Consider the following 19,054-nt stretch of genomic DNA (forward strand, 5'->3'; position numbering starts at 1 on the left):
TTAAGTGCCCATTTCTTATCAGAAACCATGGAGGCAAGAAGTGAGTAGGACAAAATGTTTGAAGTGCTTAAAGAGGACAACTGCCAATGAAGAATTTTATAGCCAGCAAGACTGTCTTTCAAAAATAAGGGGCAGAGCAGGTCACAGCAGCTCAGTAGGCAAAGCTCTCGCCTGCCATGCCGGAGACCTGGGTTTGATTCCCAGTGCCTGCCCATGCGAAAACACAAAAAATAAGGGGCAGATTAATATCTTCTCAGGTAACAAAAGCCCTGCAAGCAATGCTAAAAGGAGTTCTGCAGTTGAAAGGAAAGAATACTAGACAGAAGATGATTGAAGCTGCATTAAAAAATAAAGACTTCTGGTAAAGATAACCATATTAGTAACTATAAATGCCAGCACTAATGTATTGTATTTTTTAATATATGCTGTATTTTTTAGTATGTAACTCGACTTTTTACATCTTACAGGTTCTAAAATGCAAATGCATAAAAAGTAATAAATGTATGGTTATGTACATACAATGTATAAAGACATAATTGGTAACAAATACAACAAAAAGGTGGAGGGACAGAGGGGTATAGGAACAGTGTTTGCTATTAAAGTTAAGTCCATAACAAATTATACATGATTGTTACAGATTTAGGATGTTAAATTTAAGCCCCATGCTAACCACAAAGAAAACATCTGAAAAAATACATACAGAAAGAAATAATGAACTCAAAATGGTACACTACAAAAAAAAATCAAGTAAATATGAAAGTAGTCATTAACAGAAAAATTAAGGGCCAAAAAGAGGTAAGACTTTAAAAAAATGAAAGGCAGAATGGTAGGAAAAAGTCCTGCATTATCAGTACAATGTAAATGGATTAAACTCTTCATTCCAAAGGCAGAGATTAGCAGAATGGATTTTAAAAAGCACAGTCCAACTATATGCAATTTACCTTAAATTCAAAGACACAAGTAGATTGAAAGTCAATGGATAGAAAAAAAATATTCCTTGTAAACAGATACCAAAAGAGAGCTGGGTAGTGATACTAATATCAGATAAAACAGACTATAAGTCAAAACTGTTATGAGGGGTAAAGAAGATCACTATGTACTGATAAAGGGGTTAGCTCAACAAGAAGACATAAAAATTATAAATATACATGCACCTAGCAGTAGAGACCCAAACTATTAACTATATTAAGCAAATTTTGACAGACTTGAAGAAAGAAATAGAAAGTTCTATATTAACAGTAGGGGACATCAATAGATGGATCAAACAGAAAATCAAAAGGAAATACAAGTCTCAGATGATAAATATATAAATAAAATCTGGTATATACATACAATGGAATATTATTCAGCTGTAAAAAGGAATGAAGTTCTGATAAATGCAACAACATGAATGAATCTTGAAGACATGTTGAGTAAAATACACCAGACACAAAAGGTCGAATATCGCATGATCTTACTGATATGAAATAATTAGAAATGCATATTCAGAAGTCAGAAATTAGAATACACATTAGCAGGGGCTGGAACAGGAGTGGAGAATGGGGAGTTAATGTTTAATTGATACAGAGTTTCTGTTTGGGGTGATGGAAAAGTTTAGGTCATAGATGGTGGTGGTGATTGTACAACAGTGTGAATGTAATTAACATCACTGAACTATATTCGAATGTGATTAAAAGGGGAAATTTTAGGTTGTATATATGTTACTAGAATACATTTTTTAAAATAGGACTGTACAACAGAGTGAAGCCTAATGTAAACTACAGACTAATTTCTTTAATTATATCACACATAAATACAAAATAAACTTTACACTTAAACTAATGCTACCTATTTGAAAGTAGTTACTGGGAAAACAAATCCCATTTCAATATTGTTGCCCATTTTAGAACACCTTTTTCTATAACTGCTTGCCATTTCAAAGAACTTCTGAAACTTTTTTTACTTCTTCTTTCAGCCTTGATTACATCTATGTTAATCTGGCCGATGAAAACATTCTGAGATAAATTACCGTATATCCTCATACTGCTTTCCTCACAAATATTTACCCAGTTTCTTTATCCCACTTTTGGCTTCAAGTTGCTACAACAACAAAATTTTAAAATTCATTTCTCAATATTTCTTCAGAATATTTATATCTGTGAAGTTTTCTGAAAATAAACAGTTTACATGATTAGTTAAATTGTGCCTTTTATGAGAATTCAAAAAAAAAAAAAAAAAAAGACCTGGTGGGTTTCCTATTCTCTCATTGTTTCAACTACATTGATCTTTCTAGTCCTCCATTCTGCCAAGTTCAAGGCCTTTAGTGAACATGCTGTTTCCCTCTGTTCTTCTCCTGTCATTCCCTGGCTCACTCTTTCAAAAAGTCCAGGTCTCTGCTCAGTTCATTCTTCAGAGAATGACCATCCTATTATTCACTCCAACTATTCTCTCTCTAGGACTTTACTCTCTGCAGCACTTCTGACCTGAAATTATAGTATTTATTTATCTGTATTGCCCACTAGAATGCAAGCTCCATGAGGGCAAAGTTTTATATCAGTTCTGCAATATAAATCAAATATATCTGTTATTCATATAAATGAACACTCTCAGAAAGCTTTAATTGTGAATTGATATCTACAGATGTTTGGAAAATAGGAGCTCCAACTCTTGGCAATGAAGTATATGTCTTTCTTTCATGATTTATTAAAAGAAGACACTTCTCTGGGTAAGTTACTGGAGCTCAAGATATATACCCTTTCCTATCCTCATATGCTGCTTGGTTTAGAGAAAGTGAAGAAGAGGTACAAGATAAATTTCTAATATCCTGAGATAAAACTGAAAATGCATTTTCTCAAAGAAACGATATTACAAATAGCAGTTTAGACAACCAATTACGAGCAACAGAAAAGATGTTGGCTACAGGAATATACAGTTTCAAATAAAAACACAGGCTGATATGTTGGAGCTGCCTGATCTTCTAAACAGCAAATGACAGATCAATCAGTACACTGTAGAAGCTGTTCCTGTTTCCTATGCGGAGATATTTCCTGGAAGGACCTTGAATAAAATAAATGGGCTGGAACATGATCACTATGATAGATTACCCACCTGTTTATCCAACAAAGCTGGATGTGAGAGTGGTGGAAAAGGACAAGTATACAAAACCCAATACTATAAATATGTTTTACTATAAAATTATGTGACATTATACTTTGATCTTTTATTTACAGATAATTTTTAAAAAATACTTAGTAAGGGCATATTACAATCCAAAACGTTATATAAAATACAAATGCTAAATGAGTAACACAAATAATAAGCTACTTTTAGACATTTCAGAAGAAATTGTGGTCTCTGACAAGTCGGGTAGGGCAGAGTGAGGCTGGAGTGGATTCAAATCGCAATATGATGAAGAAAAAACTAGGACTGGGTACCAAATGTCTCTTCTGTCTCCATAGACTCTCCCATCCACCGTCTCTTCATAACTGCAACTACACTTCTATACTGATGAATCAGAAATAAAGTAAGATTAGGCTAAACAAGCAGGAAATGATAACATGATATCAAAGGTGTGCTTCCTACGGACACTATGAAAGTTACATCTCGTCTCATAGCTACTAAAAGAGATCACAAACAGGCCAAATCCCCAGTTCACACTAGTAGATTAAAGTTCCGCTCCTGCTTTGTTCTTCCTAATTAAACCGTGGGCTGGGTTACTATTTTTCCGGCCAATCAACATACCTCTTTCTTCTCTGGAAAGCCTGGACAAATACTGACTCTAACTTTCCCCTATTCTGAATGAGAATCCTTTTCTTTTAGAGGCACCAATACTTTCCCTTTGGGCTTCAGTTCAATTCAACCTTCACTCCATAGTCAAATTGTTTTCACTCTCTCTTCTATCTCTTGAGTATCCTAGATTCACAAGAACACCTAACTCTACCAGATTTCCCATTACAATAATCTCTTTTCAAAGATTCACAGCACATTTCTGCATTTTAAAATCAACCCCTTGAAGCAAAATCCTAGCGAACCACAGAAATAGTTACTTAGGATGGTCATTCTCAGACTTTGCCCCACACAGAATAATTTGTAGCTAGTTAAAATACAATTGGGCCCTACCTCAGGTTTAAGTCTGGAATAAGGCACAGTAATTTGCATTTCTAAGAAGTTCACAAGTGAAGTACATCCTTGGGCAACACTTTGAGAATGATTTAGGGATCTTCCTTTACATTCTAACAATTACCTCAAACAACTGTCACTCCATCCTGGGGGTGGGCCTTAATTCCTATGTTTTTGTGAGAGGTCTTTGCTTCACTGTTACAAATAAGGAGAGAGAAATAAAGCTAGAGGTTGGGATTTTTTAAATTTTGAAATCTCCGGCGTAATACTGGAACGTTAAATCTTTTGGACAATGTCAAGGCTTGACTCCATAGTCAAATTGTTTTCACTCTCTCTTCTATCTCTTGAGTATCCTAGATTCACAAGAACACCTAACTCTACCAGATTTCCCATTACAATAATCTCTTTTCAAAGATTCACAGCACATTTCTGCATTTTAAATAAAACAGTCTTACACATTTTAGCATTTATAAGCAATCTCTCCAAACACATATTACTTGATTTGTCTTTCGTAAGGCTATGCCACTACGAAAATTGCCTAGTCTTCCAAGAACACCCTCCCGACAGCATTTCCCAGCGATTCAACAAAACTCTGCCAATCAGTGTCAAAACATTCCTGCCAACTTCACAGGAGCAAGCGATGGGCAGGGTTTCCAAACCGCAACACCTAAAAAGGGCTGGGTCTGGAGAAAAGCTGAACTCAAATTTAAATTTGAAGTGAATTTTCCCACTAGCGTCCCCAAGTCCGAGCACTTAAGGAAAAAAGAAACCACGCAGTGAAAACACTAGCAACGGTTGCAAAAGCTTCTTTTTTTGCGGACCGAACGGACGGAACTAGACTGGAGAAAGAAGACGACACCAAAAAGATGCAAAGGTGGCCAACAGGTGCGCGAGCTGTTCAGCAAGGATCCTGGCGGGGAGTGGGGTCAGCGGTGCTGCTACAGCTGGACCCCGGGGCGGGAGAGGCCCCGAGAAGCGCAGGGTCCCGAGCCCTGGTGGGGGTGGAGATCAGGAGCGCCCGGCGAGACCGCGAGGACGCCGGTTCCGCAGTAGAGGGGGCGCCGAAGGCCCCCTCCTCACCTGGTTGAGCTCATTCTCAGCTGCAATCCGCAGCTTCGGGTCGATGGTGCCCTTCAGCGCCTGGATGATCCGGTTAAGGTCCATCTCCCCGGGTGGGGGCTCCGCGGACCCCGGAGCAGTAGGCCAGACTGAAGCTTTAGTTTTCCTCTTGACCCTCTCAGCCTCCTCTTCCTCGACCCCTGGACTACCTCACTCCCCACCCCCCGCCACCGTCGCCACCTGCAGCCACTTGCTGCGCCACTCCGACTCCGCGCCCCCTGTCCTCCCTTTCTCCCCCCCACAACTCGCTCTCCATTCACCCTTTTACGACAGCCGGTGGGAGGCGGGAGAAGTAAGAAGAGGAAGCGGCGCTTCCTTTACGGCGGCTTCTTCCCCTAGGCTTCATGGCTTCATGGGCTCCCGCAGGCGGTCGCCATGCTGTACGGAGAATGGTCTCTGCATCTTCCCTGGAGGAGAAATAGCACCGACTAGCTCCTCAATGGCCACCATGTTGCAGTACGGAAAACTGCCTCCTCTAGGTTTGGAAACTTGAGCGGCTCCGTGCTTCGTTAAAGATGCTTACAAATTAAGCGTATTTGGAGGAAGTGTCCCTTTTTTGTTAGTCCAAGAACTCTTTGGGCATCACAACTGAGGTTTTCTTCTGACAGCCTGTTCCACGCAGACTTCTGGGATCTTGAGATCATTTAACCCAGAAGAGAACAACGTCCCCTCGATCTGTGGGAACCATCATTCACTCATTCACTCATTCATTCCTTTATTCACTGAGCAGTTGTTAAACATGTATTTTTGAACCAGTATACTGGGATATTTTATTTAGACACCACATTATAAAAAGATGAATTTATTCATTAATTTGAAGGAACTCACAATCTGATAGAAAAGACAAATGGGACAGATAAATAAACGTAGAGGTCTGAGAAATTAATTATATGCTTGGGGCATTCTGAAAATTTTCCAGAACTTCTTAGAAAAGTAGTAAGGGACAAGGAAATGGGCTACACTATTTTCATCTACTGTGGCCATATCTGGCTCCAGAATGTCAAAGGCATAAAAATATGAAGGGGCTAGTAAAAAACTGGAGACAACCCAGATGTCCTTCCATGGGTGAGCGCTTAAACAAACTGTGGTACATTTATACCATGGAATACCAGTGAGCAACAAACAAACTATGTACACAAACACCAACCTAGATAAAATCCCCCAGAAAAGAGAGCTGTAATTACATTTAGTAAAGAAGGTGACTGTGGGCACAATACAGCTGGGTGAATACAATCCTTCCAAGAGCAGATCAAGATAAATTTATTCAATAGCTCAGTTCAAGCAATAGGGTAAACATTTGTGGCAGAAAACTTGGGCTGTTTAAAAGATACCCCTCTCGCAGAGGCTCTGTAGTTAGAACAATACCCGCTCAGCTGGGTGTGACAGTGGTAGTGAATTTAACATGATTCTAATTATTTTCAGTATTGCCTTTCTTTTTTTTTTTCTTTACAACTCAAAACTTTAATGCATAGCGAAAATACACTCGCTTGAAGGAAGATGAGTGCGGGCATTCTCCAAAGGAGAAGCAACAGTCTAAGGTTGGCATCCTTGCATTATATGGACTCGGAGGGGCCCTTTGCCTTTTGGCTATGCTAATAAGGGATTGATGAGCTGCAGTTTTCATTGATTTTCAGGTGCCAACCTGAGTGAAGGCTAGGTGTACTGGGGCTAGATAAGTGTGTATGTGCCAAAAGGATCTTTTTGTTATGGGTCTTAGAGTCACTTCCCCCTCCCTTCTCCCCTATCTAATCTTCCTCATTTCCCTCTCAGAGAATTCCATCCCTTAATCTTAAGAGGTGCAGGGGTGGGGAGGTCAGTCTTCTGTAACTGGTATTGCTTCACTTTATTCCCTTCTCCACATCACAATCAGAGTAATGTTTCTAACAGGTTAATATTATCATGTACATTATTTGAAGATATCCCATCAATTTAAAGATAAAATGAAAGTTCTTTAGCTCTCCATGGTATAATGAGATCTAGTGCCTTTCACCTCCACATAATTTCATCAACCCATTCTCTTGAATCTTATAATCTTTTAAAACTCCTTTACCTCTAAAATCTTAAGTCTAATATCTTTTCTCTAGTTGGAATCTACTCTTGCATCTCTCTCACTCCCTCAATTATTTGCTGTGTGTTCTCCAACTGAATAATTTATTTTACTGTCCTTTGCCTGTCGCCTCTTGACAACACATCCTTCTCTGCTGTTAAACCCCCAAATCAATTTCTCAAGTCTACTCTTGATGCACTGTGCAAATTGACACCACTATAAATGTGTGTTCTTTTCTCAGTTGAGCAATTAGAATAACTCACCAGCCCTTGGTCAGCACCATCATCCATCCTCTCATTTCCCCATTGAAACTACCAAGCAAAGATCAACATTGATCCCATAGTTACTAAATGCAAGAGACATATTTAGTTCTTATCTTAAATTGTCCCTCTCTGGTATCTGACACTGTAATACACACTCTTCTTTTTACTTTTTTTAAATATCTCTTTTCTCTTGTTTTCTCTTACAGAATATATCCCTACCTCTTTGATTACACACGTGGCCACCCACCCAATCAACACTGGTGCTTCTCTTTCTCCTCCATCTACTCTGCATGAGTGATATAACTCAAATTATATAACCTTAACCATCAACTGAACACAGACAATTCACAATGCTGGTTCTAACCCAGACCTTTTTCCTTAGACTAGATTCACATATCCAAATGCCCACTACATTTCAACCTGTAATACCCAAATCCTTTAAGGCCCATGTCTAAAACTGAAATTTGGTAGCATTAAAGAAAATAGTTTGGAGTAGGGGGTACTAGAATACATACTCCTATAATGTAAAAGAAGAAGAAAGAGGAAGAAAAAAAGTGACAACACCAAATGCTGGTAAGGATACAGAGAAACTGGATCACTCATTCATTCCTGGTAGAAATATAAAATGATATAACTGCTCTGAAAAATTGTTTGGCAGTGTCTTTAAAAACTCAACATGCAACTACCATATGACCCAGCAATTGCACTCCTGGGCATTTATCCAGAGAAAGGAAGACTTGTGTTCATACATAAAATTGGCCGCGAGTTTTATGAGTCTGGGTTTGTAGCAGCTTTATTTGTAATAGTCAAAAACTGGAAACAACCCAGATGTCCTTCCATGGGTGAGTGGTTAAACAAACTGTGGTACATCTATACCATGAAATACCTTTGAGCAAGAAATGAACTCTCAACAGACACCAACCTGGATAAATACCCCAGAAAATTATGCTGAGTGAAAATGGCCAGTCCTGGAGGGTCTCTATCTGTATGATCCCATTTATATAATATTCTTAAAGTGAAAAAAAATTATAGAAAAGAAGAACAGATCAGTTGTTCCTAGGGGTTGTAATGGTGGCGGCAGGAGGGTATTGGGTATAGCTTTAAAAGGGAAACATGAGGTATTCTTTTGGTGATGGAAATGTTCTGTATCTTGCCTGTAGCAATCTCAATGATATTGTATCAAAGTTTTACAAGATGTTACCATTAAGGGAGACTGGATAAAGTGTAATTTGTGGGATCTATGGATCTGTCTACATTATTTTTTACAACTGCATGTGAACCTACAACTACCTCTAACTAAATAACTTAAAGAAATAATTAAAGAGCAACGATGTTCCACAAAAACTTTGCATACTTTGAAAAGACTAAGTGAAGACAAATTACAAGAACAATAACAACAACAAAAAAATGCTGTCAAATTAGGGGTGGCTGAGATAAAAAAAGATCAGGAAAAAATCATAAGCACCTATGATTCTGTTCTCAGAATTCTTTGCAAGTGTTTTTTTCAATGGATAAAACTTCATTTTCACAATCTCCCAAATGTTATGTATAAAAACCCTAGTTTTTTAAATGTTTTTTAATTGTGAAATTTATATACAAAAAAGCAATAGATTTCCAAGTACATTTTTTTTTGTATGCTGTATGGTGGGGGTCACATTTCATTCTTTTTCCATGTGCGTATCCCCGTACTGCAGCACCAGTTTTTGAATTTTTTTGTTTATTTGTTTGTTTGCTTGCTTGCTTGTTTGTTTGGGAAGCACATGGGCCAGGAATCAAACTCAGGTCTCCTACATGGCAGGCAAGAATTCTACCACTGAACTACCCTTGCACCCCTTCCAAATACATTTTAACAAGTAGCTATAGAACAGATTATAAAGTTTCGTATGGGTTAGAGTGCCACAATTTTAGGTTTTTATTTCTGGCTGCTCTGAGACACTGGAGACCATTAGAAATATAAATATAATGATTCAACAGTCATATTCATTTGTTAAATCCTATCTTCTCTGTTATACACCTTATCTTTAAATAACGTATATGCATAAAAGCAATAAATTTCAAAGTACATTGCAACAATTAGTTACAGAACAGATTTCAGAGTTTGGTATGGGTTACAATTTCACAATTTTAGGATTTTATTTCTAGCTGCTCTAAGGTACTGGAGGCTAAAAGAAATGTCAATTCAGCACTCATACTCATTTGTTAAACCCAACCTTCTTTGTATAACACCATCATCACCTTTGATTTTTCTCCCACTTTTTAGAGGTGTTTGGACTATGCCCATGTTATCTTTTTCACATTGGAAGGGGCTATCAATTAATATAGGGTAGGTGGATGGAACCAGTTGATGTTTAGAAGGGCTGACCACTCTGCATTTCAGGACCTATCTGGTCCAGGGACCCATCTGGAGATTGTAGTTTTTGGAGAGTTACCCTAGGCATGAATCTTTGTAGAATCTTATGTAATGTTTGCAAGTGTTTTAAAATGACTTTTCCTAAGCTATATGTTTAATTGCTCATTGTTTATGAATCACCTCTTTTTTAATACTTTGCATAAAATAATAGAATTTCTTTTACATTTATTAATACCCTCATCTAGGTTCAGGCATGGTTTGAATATGCCCCTTCTCTCTATGCCTCGGTTTCCTTTTCTTTCAAAAGCTGTAGTGAGGACTAAATGAGAAAAGCACACTGCCCACTGTATATGCTCAATAAACGTTAACTTTATCATCATATTATATTTTTTTAAAAGAGAGAAGAAATATTATTCAACATTTGATGAATAAGTGATTGTGTCTAAACTCAAAAAATGCCTGGCACATAATAAGCAATCATTAGTTGAATGAATGAATGTGAGAGAGAGAGAGAAGGGGTATGAAACAAGATGTCCATAGTAGGACTAAAGAAGGTAAGACAGATATAAGAAACATTTCAAAGATAGAATCAATAGGAATTTTTGATTGATTAGGTTTACAAAGTAACAAAGGTAAGTCAAGCTTTGATGACTTATGGAAATCATTAACCAGGAAAAATGGAAGGAGTAGATTTGGAGAGAAAGATGAGTTTGCCTTTGAACATTTTGAACATGTTGAATTAGAAGTGTTTATGGGTTATGTACAACCAGAGATTTCCAGTGAACAACTGGAAATCCACATCTGGCACAAAAGTACTGGAGGAGGAGGCAGGAAGCTGGGGTAGGAGAAAAGGAAGGAATAAAGTTTTTAAGTTAGAAAACTATGAGTCATCTGTGTATGTAGGGTAGTTGACACCATAGAAATGGATGACGTTACCCTCGGGATATAGCAGCAAGTAAGAATAAAGATATGATTACAGCTCAAATTACAGAAAATCCTTTTTACTCCAAGCATGGCCATGTTGGCCTTCTCTGAGATTTAACATTTTAGTCATCTAAATGGAATATCACACAGCTGTCCTCCCCATCTGTTGGCAGCAGTTCATCTTCTAATCTATATTAGTAGGCTAAAATCTAGTCCATTTGGTAAAAATAAAATGACAATTAAAAATCCATGCTCTGATTGCAGCTGGCTCTGTACTGAAGTTCCCAGATCACTATGATCTCAGACAGGATGAACTGGATCTTCTAGTTATCATAGTTGATACCAATCCAATTTGGCGGAGAAAGCAAGCCTTGAAGGAGTTTCAGTTTACACTATCAAAATGTATAGATGCTGTAATGGTGTTAGGAAATTCCCATTTATTTATGAATCATGCTGTGATAGCAAGTCACATTCAAGAAAGTTAATTCTTGTATCCTAGAAAGAATGGTCAACTCGGAGACTCCTTTGGGGACTCTAGTAACTCTTCTTCTGAATTTAATCCCTCAGAGTGTAAAGATGGAAAATATGTACTGTTAATGGCAGCAAATTAAGTTATCGCTGAAGAGATTAAAGATCTAATGGCCAAGAATGATATAAAGAGTCAAAATACAGAGAGACTGTTGCTAGCAAGTTCCCTTGCCAAACCAAAGCCCTTTCCTACATTCACAGAATGAACAAGGAAGTTAGAGTTAATGAGTAAATGAAATCAGGGATATTAGTGATCAAGGCTGCAAAGGACAGGGCATTGCAGTAAAAGAACTTCATGAATGTAAGTTTTGCAGCATAGAAACAGAATATTTTGATTGATGCCATTCTTTCTGCACTATTTACTATGGGTTTTCCTTCCTGATCAAGATCAGAGATCTCGGATAATCCTGCCCCCTTCCTGTCATTCATGCAGACTACAGCGTTGTGTGCTTCTGTCATTGCAATCTTATTGAAATCAGCTATGTCTGTCAGTATTCTGCCATTTCAGCCCCATCCACCACAACCTGCAAGACAGCCTTTGTAAGATTTCTCTGCCTTCTGTGCCAAAGGCCAAGAAAAATAAATTGAAAGTGTCTGCATGGCAGAAAAAAATGGCTTTTTTTCCTATCTTTTAGAGCTATTAATAGAAATTGTATGGAGGTATCTTTGTTGGAAAAGCCCTGAAAAAAACTATAGATGGATATAAGATTTTTTTAATGTAGTTAGTTTCATACAGGAAGAATTTTCAAAATATCATACTCATCTTGTGCTTTCAGGGGACTGATTTGTTTCAGGGAGTCATTCTATTCAATATACCTCTTTTTTTTTTTTTTTTAACATGGGCAGGCACTGGGAATCAAACCCGGGTCCTCTGGCATCACAGGCAAGCATTCCTGCCTGCTGAGCCACTATGGCCTGCCCTATTCAATATACTTTTTAATCTTTTCTGACTGGCTTTTGCCTAGAAAGGGGGAACAAAGCACAAATTTGTGACTTTTTAATGGGATGATTATCTGTCAGAGTCAGGCTGTTATGACAGATTATAGTCCTTATATTTGGCATATTGGCCAAATTTGAGTCCTTACTGTGAAATGTATGATGTGTGAAATTTGAGCACAGTTTTGGAAGAAATGTAAACATGATTATTTGCAGATTAATGGCATCAAACTAGAACATCTTTTTTTTTGGTTTTTTTGTTTTAATACATAGGCAGGCACCAGAAAACAAACCCCGGCCTACAGCGTGGCAGGCAAGAATTCTGAGCCACCGTGACCCACCCCAAGCTAGAACATCTTACTCAAACCAACAGTAAGTAAATAATAGTCATATAAATAAAACACTTATTGTCTAAATTAAGATTTACTCAATTTAAGATATTAACAAATACTGATATTTTTGCCTACCATTACATCAGACAAAGTTATCCAAATAATAATTGTCGTTGACTAACTTCAAAATCCAAATAATAATTGTCATTGACTAACTTCAAAATCTGGTTTTAAGAGAGCAAAAAGAGTGATTTCAGTAGTCTAATAGAACATTTTCTTCAGAAACAGTTGTATCAAAAGCTTATTTGTGGAATGGAAGGGGGAACTGTAGTGTTTACATACAACAAACTGCTAGGTGAATAAACCTTAAGGACAGTATGTTGAATGAAATGTCAGAAACAAAAAGACAAATATTATCATGCCTCATTCATATGGACTTACTATAATATCATGAAATCAAGATCATGAGTTATCAGGTTGGGGCCTATTGTAAATGTTCCTAGACTGTAAGCTCTTACAGCAGTCACAAATATTTAGGAGTTGTAACTGTTATATCTAGATTCTAAGATACTGAGCTATTTGTATATAACCTGGTCATTCCCTGAAACTTTGGGTATTTATGTGACACCTGAGACTCAGAGCAGTAAAGCTATGAAAGTCAGTATTACTCCATTCAGCAACTGTTCAGAAAGCTGAAAAAGTGATCAGATTTCATCTAGAGATATGAATGAAGCTGATCTGGATAGGACTATGGTAAATCAGAATACAGGGTAAAGGATGATGTGGCCCATATTTTCAAACTTCAACTTCTGTGTGTGACCAAAGGGAGAGAGATTTATTTGGTGCAAATTTTATATTTTGTGTAACACATTATCTAATTTAACTTGTATGGTCATTTTAGTTGAAGACCACAAGTACACGGAATCTTGAATAGGGTGTGAGATCTTGTTGGTTTGTACAGGTTAGTGAGATGTCCTGATATATCCCAGAGTAATTTGGGCAGGGAATAAAAAAGTACTTGCAAAGTCCCCTTGGAGGACTGAGGAGAAAGGAGGAAACATTCAACTTCCCCATCGGGGGAATTCCTGATATCCTTGTAAGCAGTGGGGACAACCAATTCAATAGGCTGAACCTCAACCTTGGTGCTCGCCCCTACAGAGCTTATTCCTGCAAAGAAGAAACTAAGCCTACTAATAATTATGCCTAAAAGTCACCCCAGAGAACTTCTTTTGTTGCTCAGATGTGGCCTCTCTCTTTAAGCCAACTTGGCATGTGAACTCACTGCCCTCCCCACTTAGTGGGACATGACTCCTAAAGGTATAAATCTCCCTGGCAAGGTGGGACAGGACTCCCAGAGATGAGCCGGGACACGGCATCATGGGATTGAGAAAGTCTTCTTGACCAAAAGGGGGAAGACAGGAATGAGACAAAGAAAATCTCTCAGTGGCTGAGAGATTTCAAATAGAGTCAAGGGGTTATCCTGGAGGTTATTCTTAGGTACTATATAGATATCCCTTTTCAGTTTATGGTGTATTGGAGTAGCTAGAGGGAAGTACCTGAAACTATTGAGCTGTGTTTCAGTAGGCTTGATTCTTGAAGACAACTGTATAACTGTATAGCTTTTACAAAGTGACTGGTTGTGAAAACCTTGTGTCTGCGGTTCCTTTTACCCAGGATATGGGCAGATGAGTAAACAAAAGATAAGGATAAAAATTAAATAATGGGGGGCGGTAAAGGGAAAATAACTGGGTAGATCGAAATACTGGTAGTCAATGAGAATGAGGGTTAAGGGATATGGGATGTATGAGATTTTTTCTTTGTTCTTTTTATTTCTTTTTCTGGAGTGATGCAAATGATCTAAAAATGATCATGGTGATGAACACACAACTATGTGATGATATTGTGAGCCACTGATTGTATAATATGGTTGTATGTGTGTGAAGATTGCTCAATAAAACTTTTTTTTAAAAAAAAAGCTTATTTGTGTAAGCTGATGTTTGCGTTTCTTAGAGTACATTTTTGGGAGAGAACAGGCTCTCTTTTAAAGTTGCATTGTCCTCAAATAGAATTTTTTCCTTTTATAATGAGAAAAAAAGCATTACTATTAGAACTGTTCTGTAGGAGCTTTGTACTGAATGCTGAAAACATCTGTAAGGTCAAAAGAAAAGTTATTTATAATTTCAACAATAAAAAATCATTTTCTACGTAATTGGAGTTGTTAAAAATCCTTTAATTTCAAGCATAGCAAAGAACAATTTAACAATGGTGCTGGTTTATTTTTTGTTTTTTTTTTTAAAGTAAATTGACAACCATTTGTGTACAATACTTTTTGTCACCTCAGAAGCTGAGATGTTTGGTTGATTACTTGATTAGATGATTTCAGGTGTATTTTATATTCTGGATTTGTGATTTTGTTAACAAATACACAAAGATTTTGGTGATTGCTTTGTAAGTATTTACTAATGCTTAAGTTTGAGAATCTGTTTGCAAATATTGCCTTTTTAAAATAATATTTGTTATTTCATAGCCTAATTAAGTATAATGGAAATCACTATTTTAAGTCTAGGAAATAAAGCACCATGTATCTAAAAGACTAATAATTTTAAATTATAAAATTGTCTTTTTTTCTTTAGAATGTTTTATATGCTTGTTTAGTTTTAAATTTTATTTTAATATGTATTTGTACTTAACTTTGTATAAACTTTTATTACCAAAAAAAGACCCAGTGTACAAAGAACCTTATCTGTGAGTTGAATAACGCATCTTTTAAACCATGCTTAAAAATCTTATGTAAGTGAAAACTGTAAAGTTTGTGATTAAATAACTCTGTCCCAAAAGTGGATGCATTGGCAGAAATCCACATCATAGCACCTGAAATGTTTTGTATGAGTATATACATGATCTTGTAAAATGTAACTGTAAGATCTTGAGTATTTTGTTAATAGAAGTCAACGGTAATCTCCTTTTAAATGATACATGTAATAGGAAGCTCTAAATAGACTATTTTAAAGAATAGGTCAGACCTGTTAGTTAAAGGGGAAATTTTTTTAAAAAGTCAATTAGATATGTCATCTTTGCTACATCCACTGCAAGAATGAAGACCATTCTCAGCAACCAGACTGTCAACATTCCAGAAAATGCTGACATCATGCTGAAGGGACGCACAGGTATTGCGAAGGGCCCCCGAGGAATCCTGTGTAGGGACTTCAATCGTAGCAATGCACAACTCCATCTACTTGGGAAGGAAAAGGCTTCAGGTTGACAAATGGTGGGGAAATAGAAAGGAGTTGCCTACAGTTTGCACTATCTGTAGTCAGGTACAGAACGTGATCAAGGGGGTTCCACTGACTTCCGTAACAAGATGAGGTCTGTGTATGCACTTCCCCATCAATGTCGTTATTCGGGAGAGTGGGTCTCTGGTTGAAATCTGAACTTACTTGGATGAAAAATACATCCACAGGGTTCAGATGAGGCCAAGTGTTGCCTGTTCGGTATCTCAGGCCCAGAAAGATGTGTTAATTTTTGAAGGAAATGACACTGAACGTGTATCACATTCAGCTGCTTTGATTCAGGATATAAGAAAAAATTTGGATGTTATCTATGTCTCTGAAAAAGAAATAGTACAGCAGACTGATAAATAAGATCTAAGGAGTTGTGCAGTAAAGGAAACAAGATGCCAGACCTATTTGATTTTAAAGATGCAATAAAGTTCATCTGTTTTTTTTGTTTGTTTGTTTTTTAAAAGAAATGTTAAAGTAATAGGGGTTAGGGCAGTGTTAAAAGTTTCTGAACACAAGTCAAAAGAAATTTCCTTCTCCAAGGGCTAAAACATAAGGCCTGAGAAAGGATGAAAGCTAAAGATAGTAGTGTTAACTGGGATAAAGGTATATTTACTTTCAAATCCATTTCTTTCCTCCAAAATGTCATGTTTCATTTCCTCAGGGTTTCTGCATTTTCACGTTGAAAAAAGAAACATCCCCTGCCTGAGCTTCAGAACCTATGAGAAACTATAACTCAGCCAAGTACCATCTTTACAGTTGACAAATGGTATCGTCTGTCATAGCAAAGTTGAGTAGTGCACTCTAAGTCTGTGGGTGCAAGACAGCAGCAGAAAGAAAATATGGAGAAAGCAACAGCAATAGAGAATTAAAGAAGTGAAAAAGTACCATAGAAAATGCCACACTGATCTCAAGCCAGGGAGAGTCAAGTCTGGCTAGGGCACTGTGCTGGTTTGAAAGGATTATGTACCATAGAAAAGCCATGTTTTAATCCTGATCCCATCATGAGGAGGAAGCCTTTTCTTTTAATCCCCAAACAGCACTTTAGGTTGGAGACTAGATTAGATTATCTCCATGGAGATGTGGCTCATCCACTTGGTCTTAGACACAGATGTGACTCCACCCATTCCAGGCGAGTCTTGATTAGTTTACTGGAATCCTTTAAATGAGGAAGCATTTTGGAAAAAGCTTCAGAATGACGAGAGCCAGAGCCCATGCAACCAGAGACCTTAGGAGATGAAGAAGGAATATGGCCCCCAGTAGTTTCATGAAACCAGAAGCCTGGAGAGAAAGCTAGCAGACAGCGCTATGCACCTTTCTAGTTGAGAGAGAAACCCTGAACATCATCGGCCTTTCTTGAGTGAAGATAACCTCTTGTTGGTGCCTTAATTTGGACATTTTTATAGATTTGCTTTAATTGGAACATTTTCATGGCCTTAGAACTGTAAACTTGTAACTAAACACATTCCCTTTTTAAAAGCCATTCTGTTTCTGGTATATTGCATTCCAGCAACTAGCAAACTAGAACAGACACTTCGGCTAGTAGCCTTAGAAAGTCAATCTTCAAGAATTCATTTTCTTATCTTTAAAACAGTATCTACCTCACCAGGGGTTTGTGGTGAGGATCCACTAAAATTACACACATGACAGCACTTTGTAAATGATGAGGTGAAATGCAAATACTAGTGAAAGGTAGATGGGACTCAGGCTTTTATGGTAAAACTCTTCCTTTTTGTTATTCTTAAGCTTCATGATAATTAAAACAAACCCTCAAACTCTATCCAAGGAAAGACAAGGCAGAGTGAGTACCACAGTAATTGACTGTTATAAGTTTACATTTTACTTAAAAATTCTTAATTTATATGAACATTTCAAGATCTATAGTAAGATTGAGAATGAAAAGTAAAATTCTTCCTTCCTCCCACACTACAGCTACCAGACCTTTTCCTTAAAGCCAACACTATTAAATTTCTTCTACTCGTGATTCAACTAATCATATATGCTTTAAAAATGTTTACACAAATGAGATCATATTGAATACTCTGCTCTGTACTTCCCTTTTGATTTATTTTAGTCCCCTATTGATGGGATCTAGATTTTCTAGTTTTTGCTATCATAATTAATGCTATACAAATTAACTTTATGCACGTATCTTGGCATAGCCCCAAAACCACAAGGTAAATTCTAAGTGGATTTGTTGAGTCAAAAAAGCATGTACTTTCATCATGAGTTATTGCCAATTCATTCTCTAAAAATGTACTAATTTTACTATCATCTACAGTATATCATAAGTGCCCATTTCCCCACAAGCTTGCCAAATCATGTATCTTAAAATTTTATACATGCTTATTGGTCATTTGTGTGTGTTTGAACTGCTTCTTCACTTCCTTTGCCCAAGTTTTTCTGCCATCTTTTTTATATTGATTTCCTCCCACTCCAGGTGGTCATTTATCTTTTGACATGGGTATTTCCCCCCAAACACAATTTAAAATTTTTTTGTGTCAAATCTATCAATTCTTTATGGCTTCTAGAGTTTGTGTCCCACTTGGAAATCTGTACCTTACCCCAACATTAATATACTACCCCCTCCATGATGCTATCATGAAGCCAAAAACCAACTAGTCCCATCTCTGCCTTAATGCTCCCAGTCTCTTTACTGCTCCATTCTTAAATATGAAATCAAATAATTATCACAAGATTCTGAACACCTAACAATAGAGCAGCACAAACAGGAAAAATGCAGGAAAAACAGACTACCCAGTGAACATTTAGATACAAACACATACACATATACATAAGGAACATTTAGATGACAGAAGCATATTTAAAATTTTCAGTTGACAAAAATTTTAAGTCTGTAATTACATAGGATTATAAAATCAAGAAAATCTCCTGGAAAGTGAAACTTAAAAACAAGAAAAAAGATGAGAATATTAGACTGGTTCAAGAGGTCTAACTTCTGAAGAGTAAAAGTTCAAGATAGAGAATAGAGAAAACAGAGGGGTGATTGAAATCAAAGAGATAAAACAAAATGCTCTTAGAATACGAAATTCATAAGTCTGATGTGTCTGAACATCTGAATGGCATTCACCTTTGTAGCCCCAGAGCCAAATATACACCAAATACCCAAGTATTTGAGGACTAATCATCAGCTAAGTATGGGGGTTTTGCTACAAAAT

The 19,054-nt window shown here is 37.1% G+C and overlaps 1 protein-coding gene and 2 pseudogenes across 1 annotated transcript in view; 2 read left to right on the forward strand and 1 right to left on the reverse strand.

Annotated features, from left to right (window-relative positions):
* The window catches only part of IPO8 (importin 8), a 172,083-nt gene extending 166,593 nt beyond the window's left edge, over positions 1 to 5,490 (reverse strand). The window contains exon 1 of the mRNA XM_077170434.1: positions 5,179 to 5,490. Coding sequence (XP_077026549.1) covers positions 5,179 to 5,262 — 84 coding nt within the window. The 5' untranslated portion in view covers positions 5,263 to 5,490. The remainder of the gene's footprint in view (positions 1 to 5,178) is intronic.
* A 175-nt stretch (positions 5,491 to 5,665) lies between these two features.
* Positions 5,666 to 11,964, forward strand: LOC143690539 (general transcription factor IIH subunit 3 pseudogene; annotated as a pseudogene).
* A 3,727-nt stretch (positions 11,965 to 15,691) lies between these two features.
* Positions 15,692 to 16,238, forward strand: LOC143689873 (large ribosomal subunit protein uL6 pseudogene; annotated as a pseudogene).
* Positions 16,239 to 19,054: the final 2,816 nt, after the last annotated feature.

Source organism: Tamandua tetradactyla, chromosome 7 (genome assembly GCF_023851605.1).
Source record: "Tamandua tetradactyla isolate mTamTet1 chromosome 7, mTamTet1.pri, whole genome shotgun sequence".
Taxonomy (NCBI): Eukaryota; Metazoa; Chordata; class Mammalia; order Pilosa; family Myrmecophagidae; genus Tamandua; species Tamandua tetradactyla.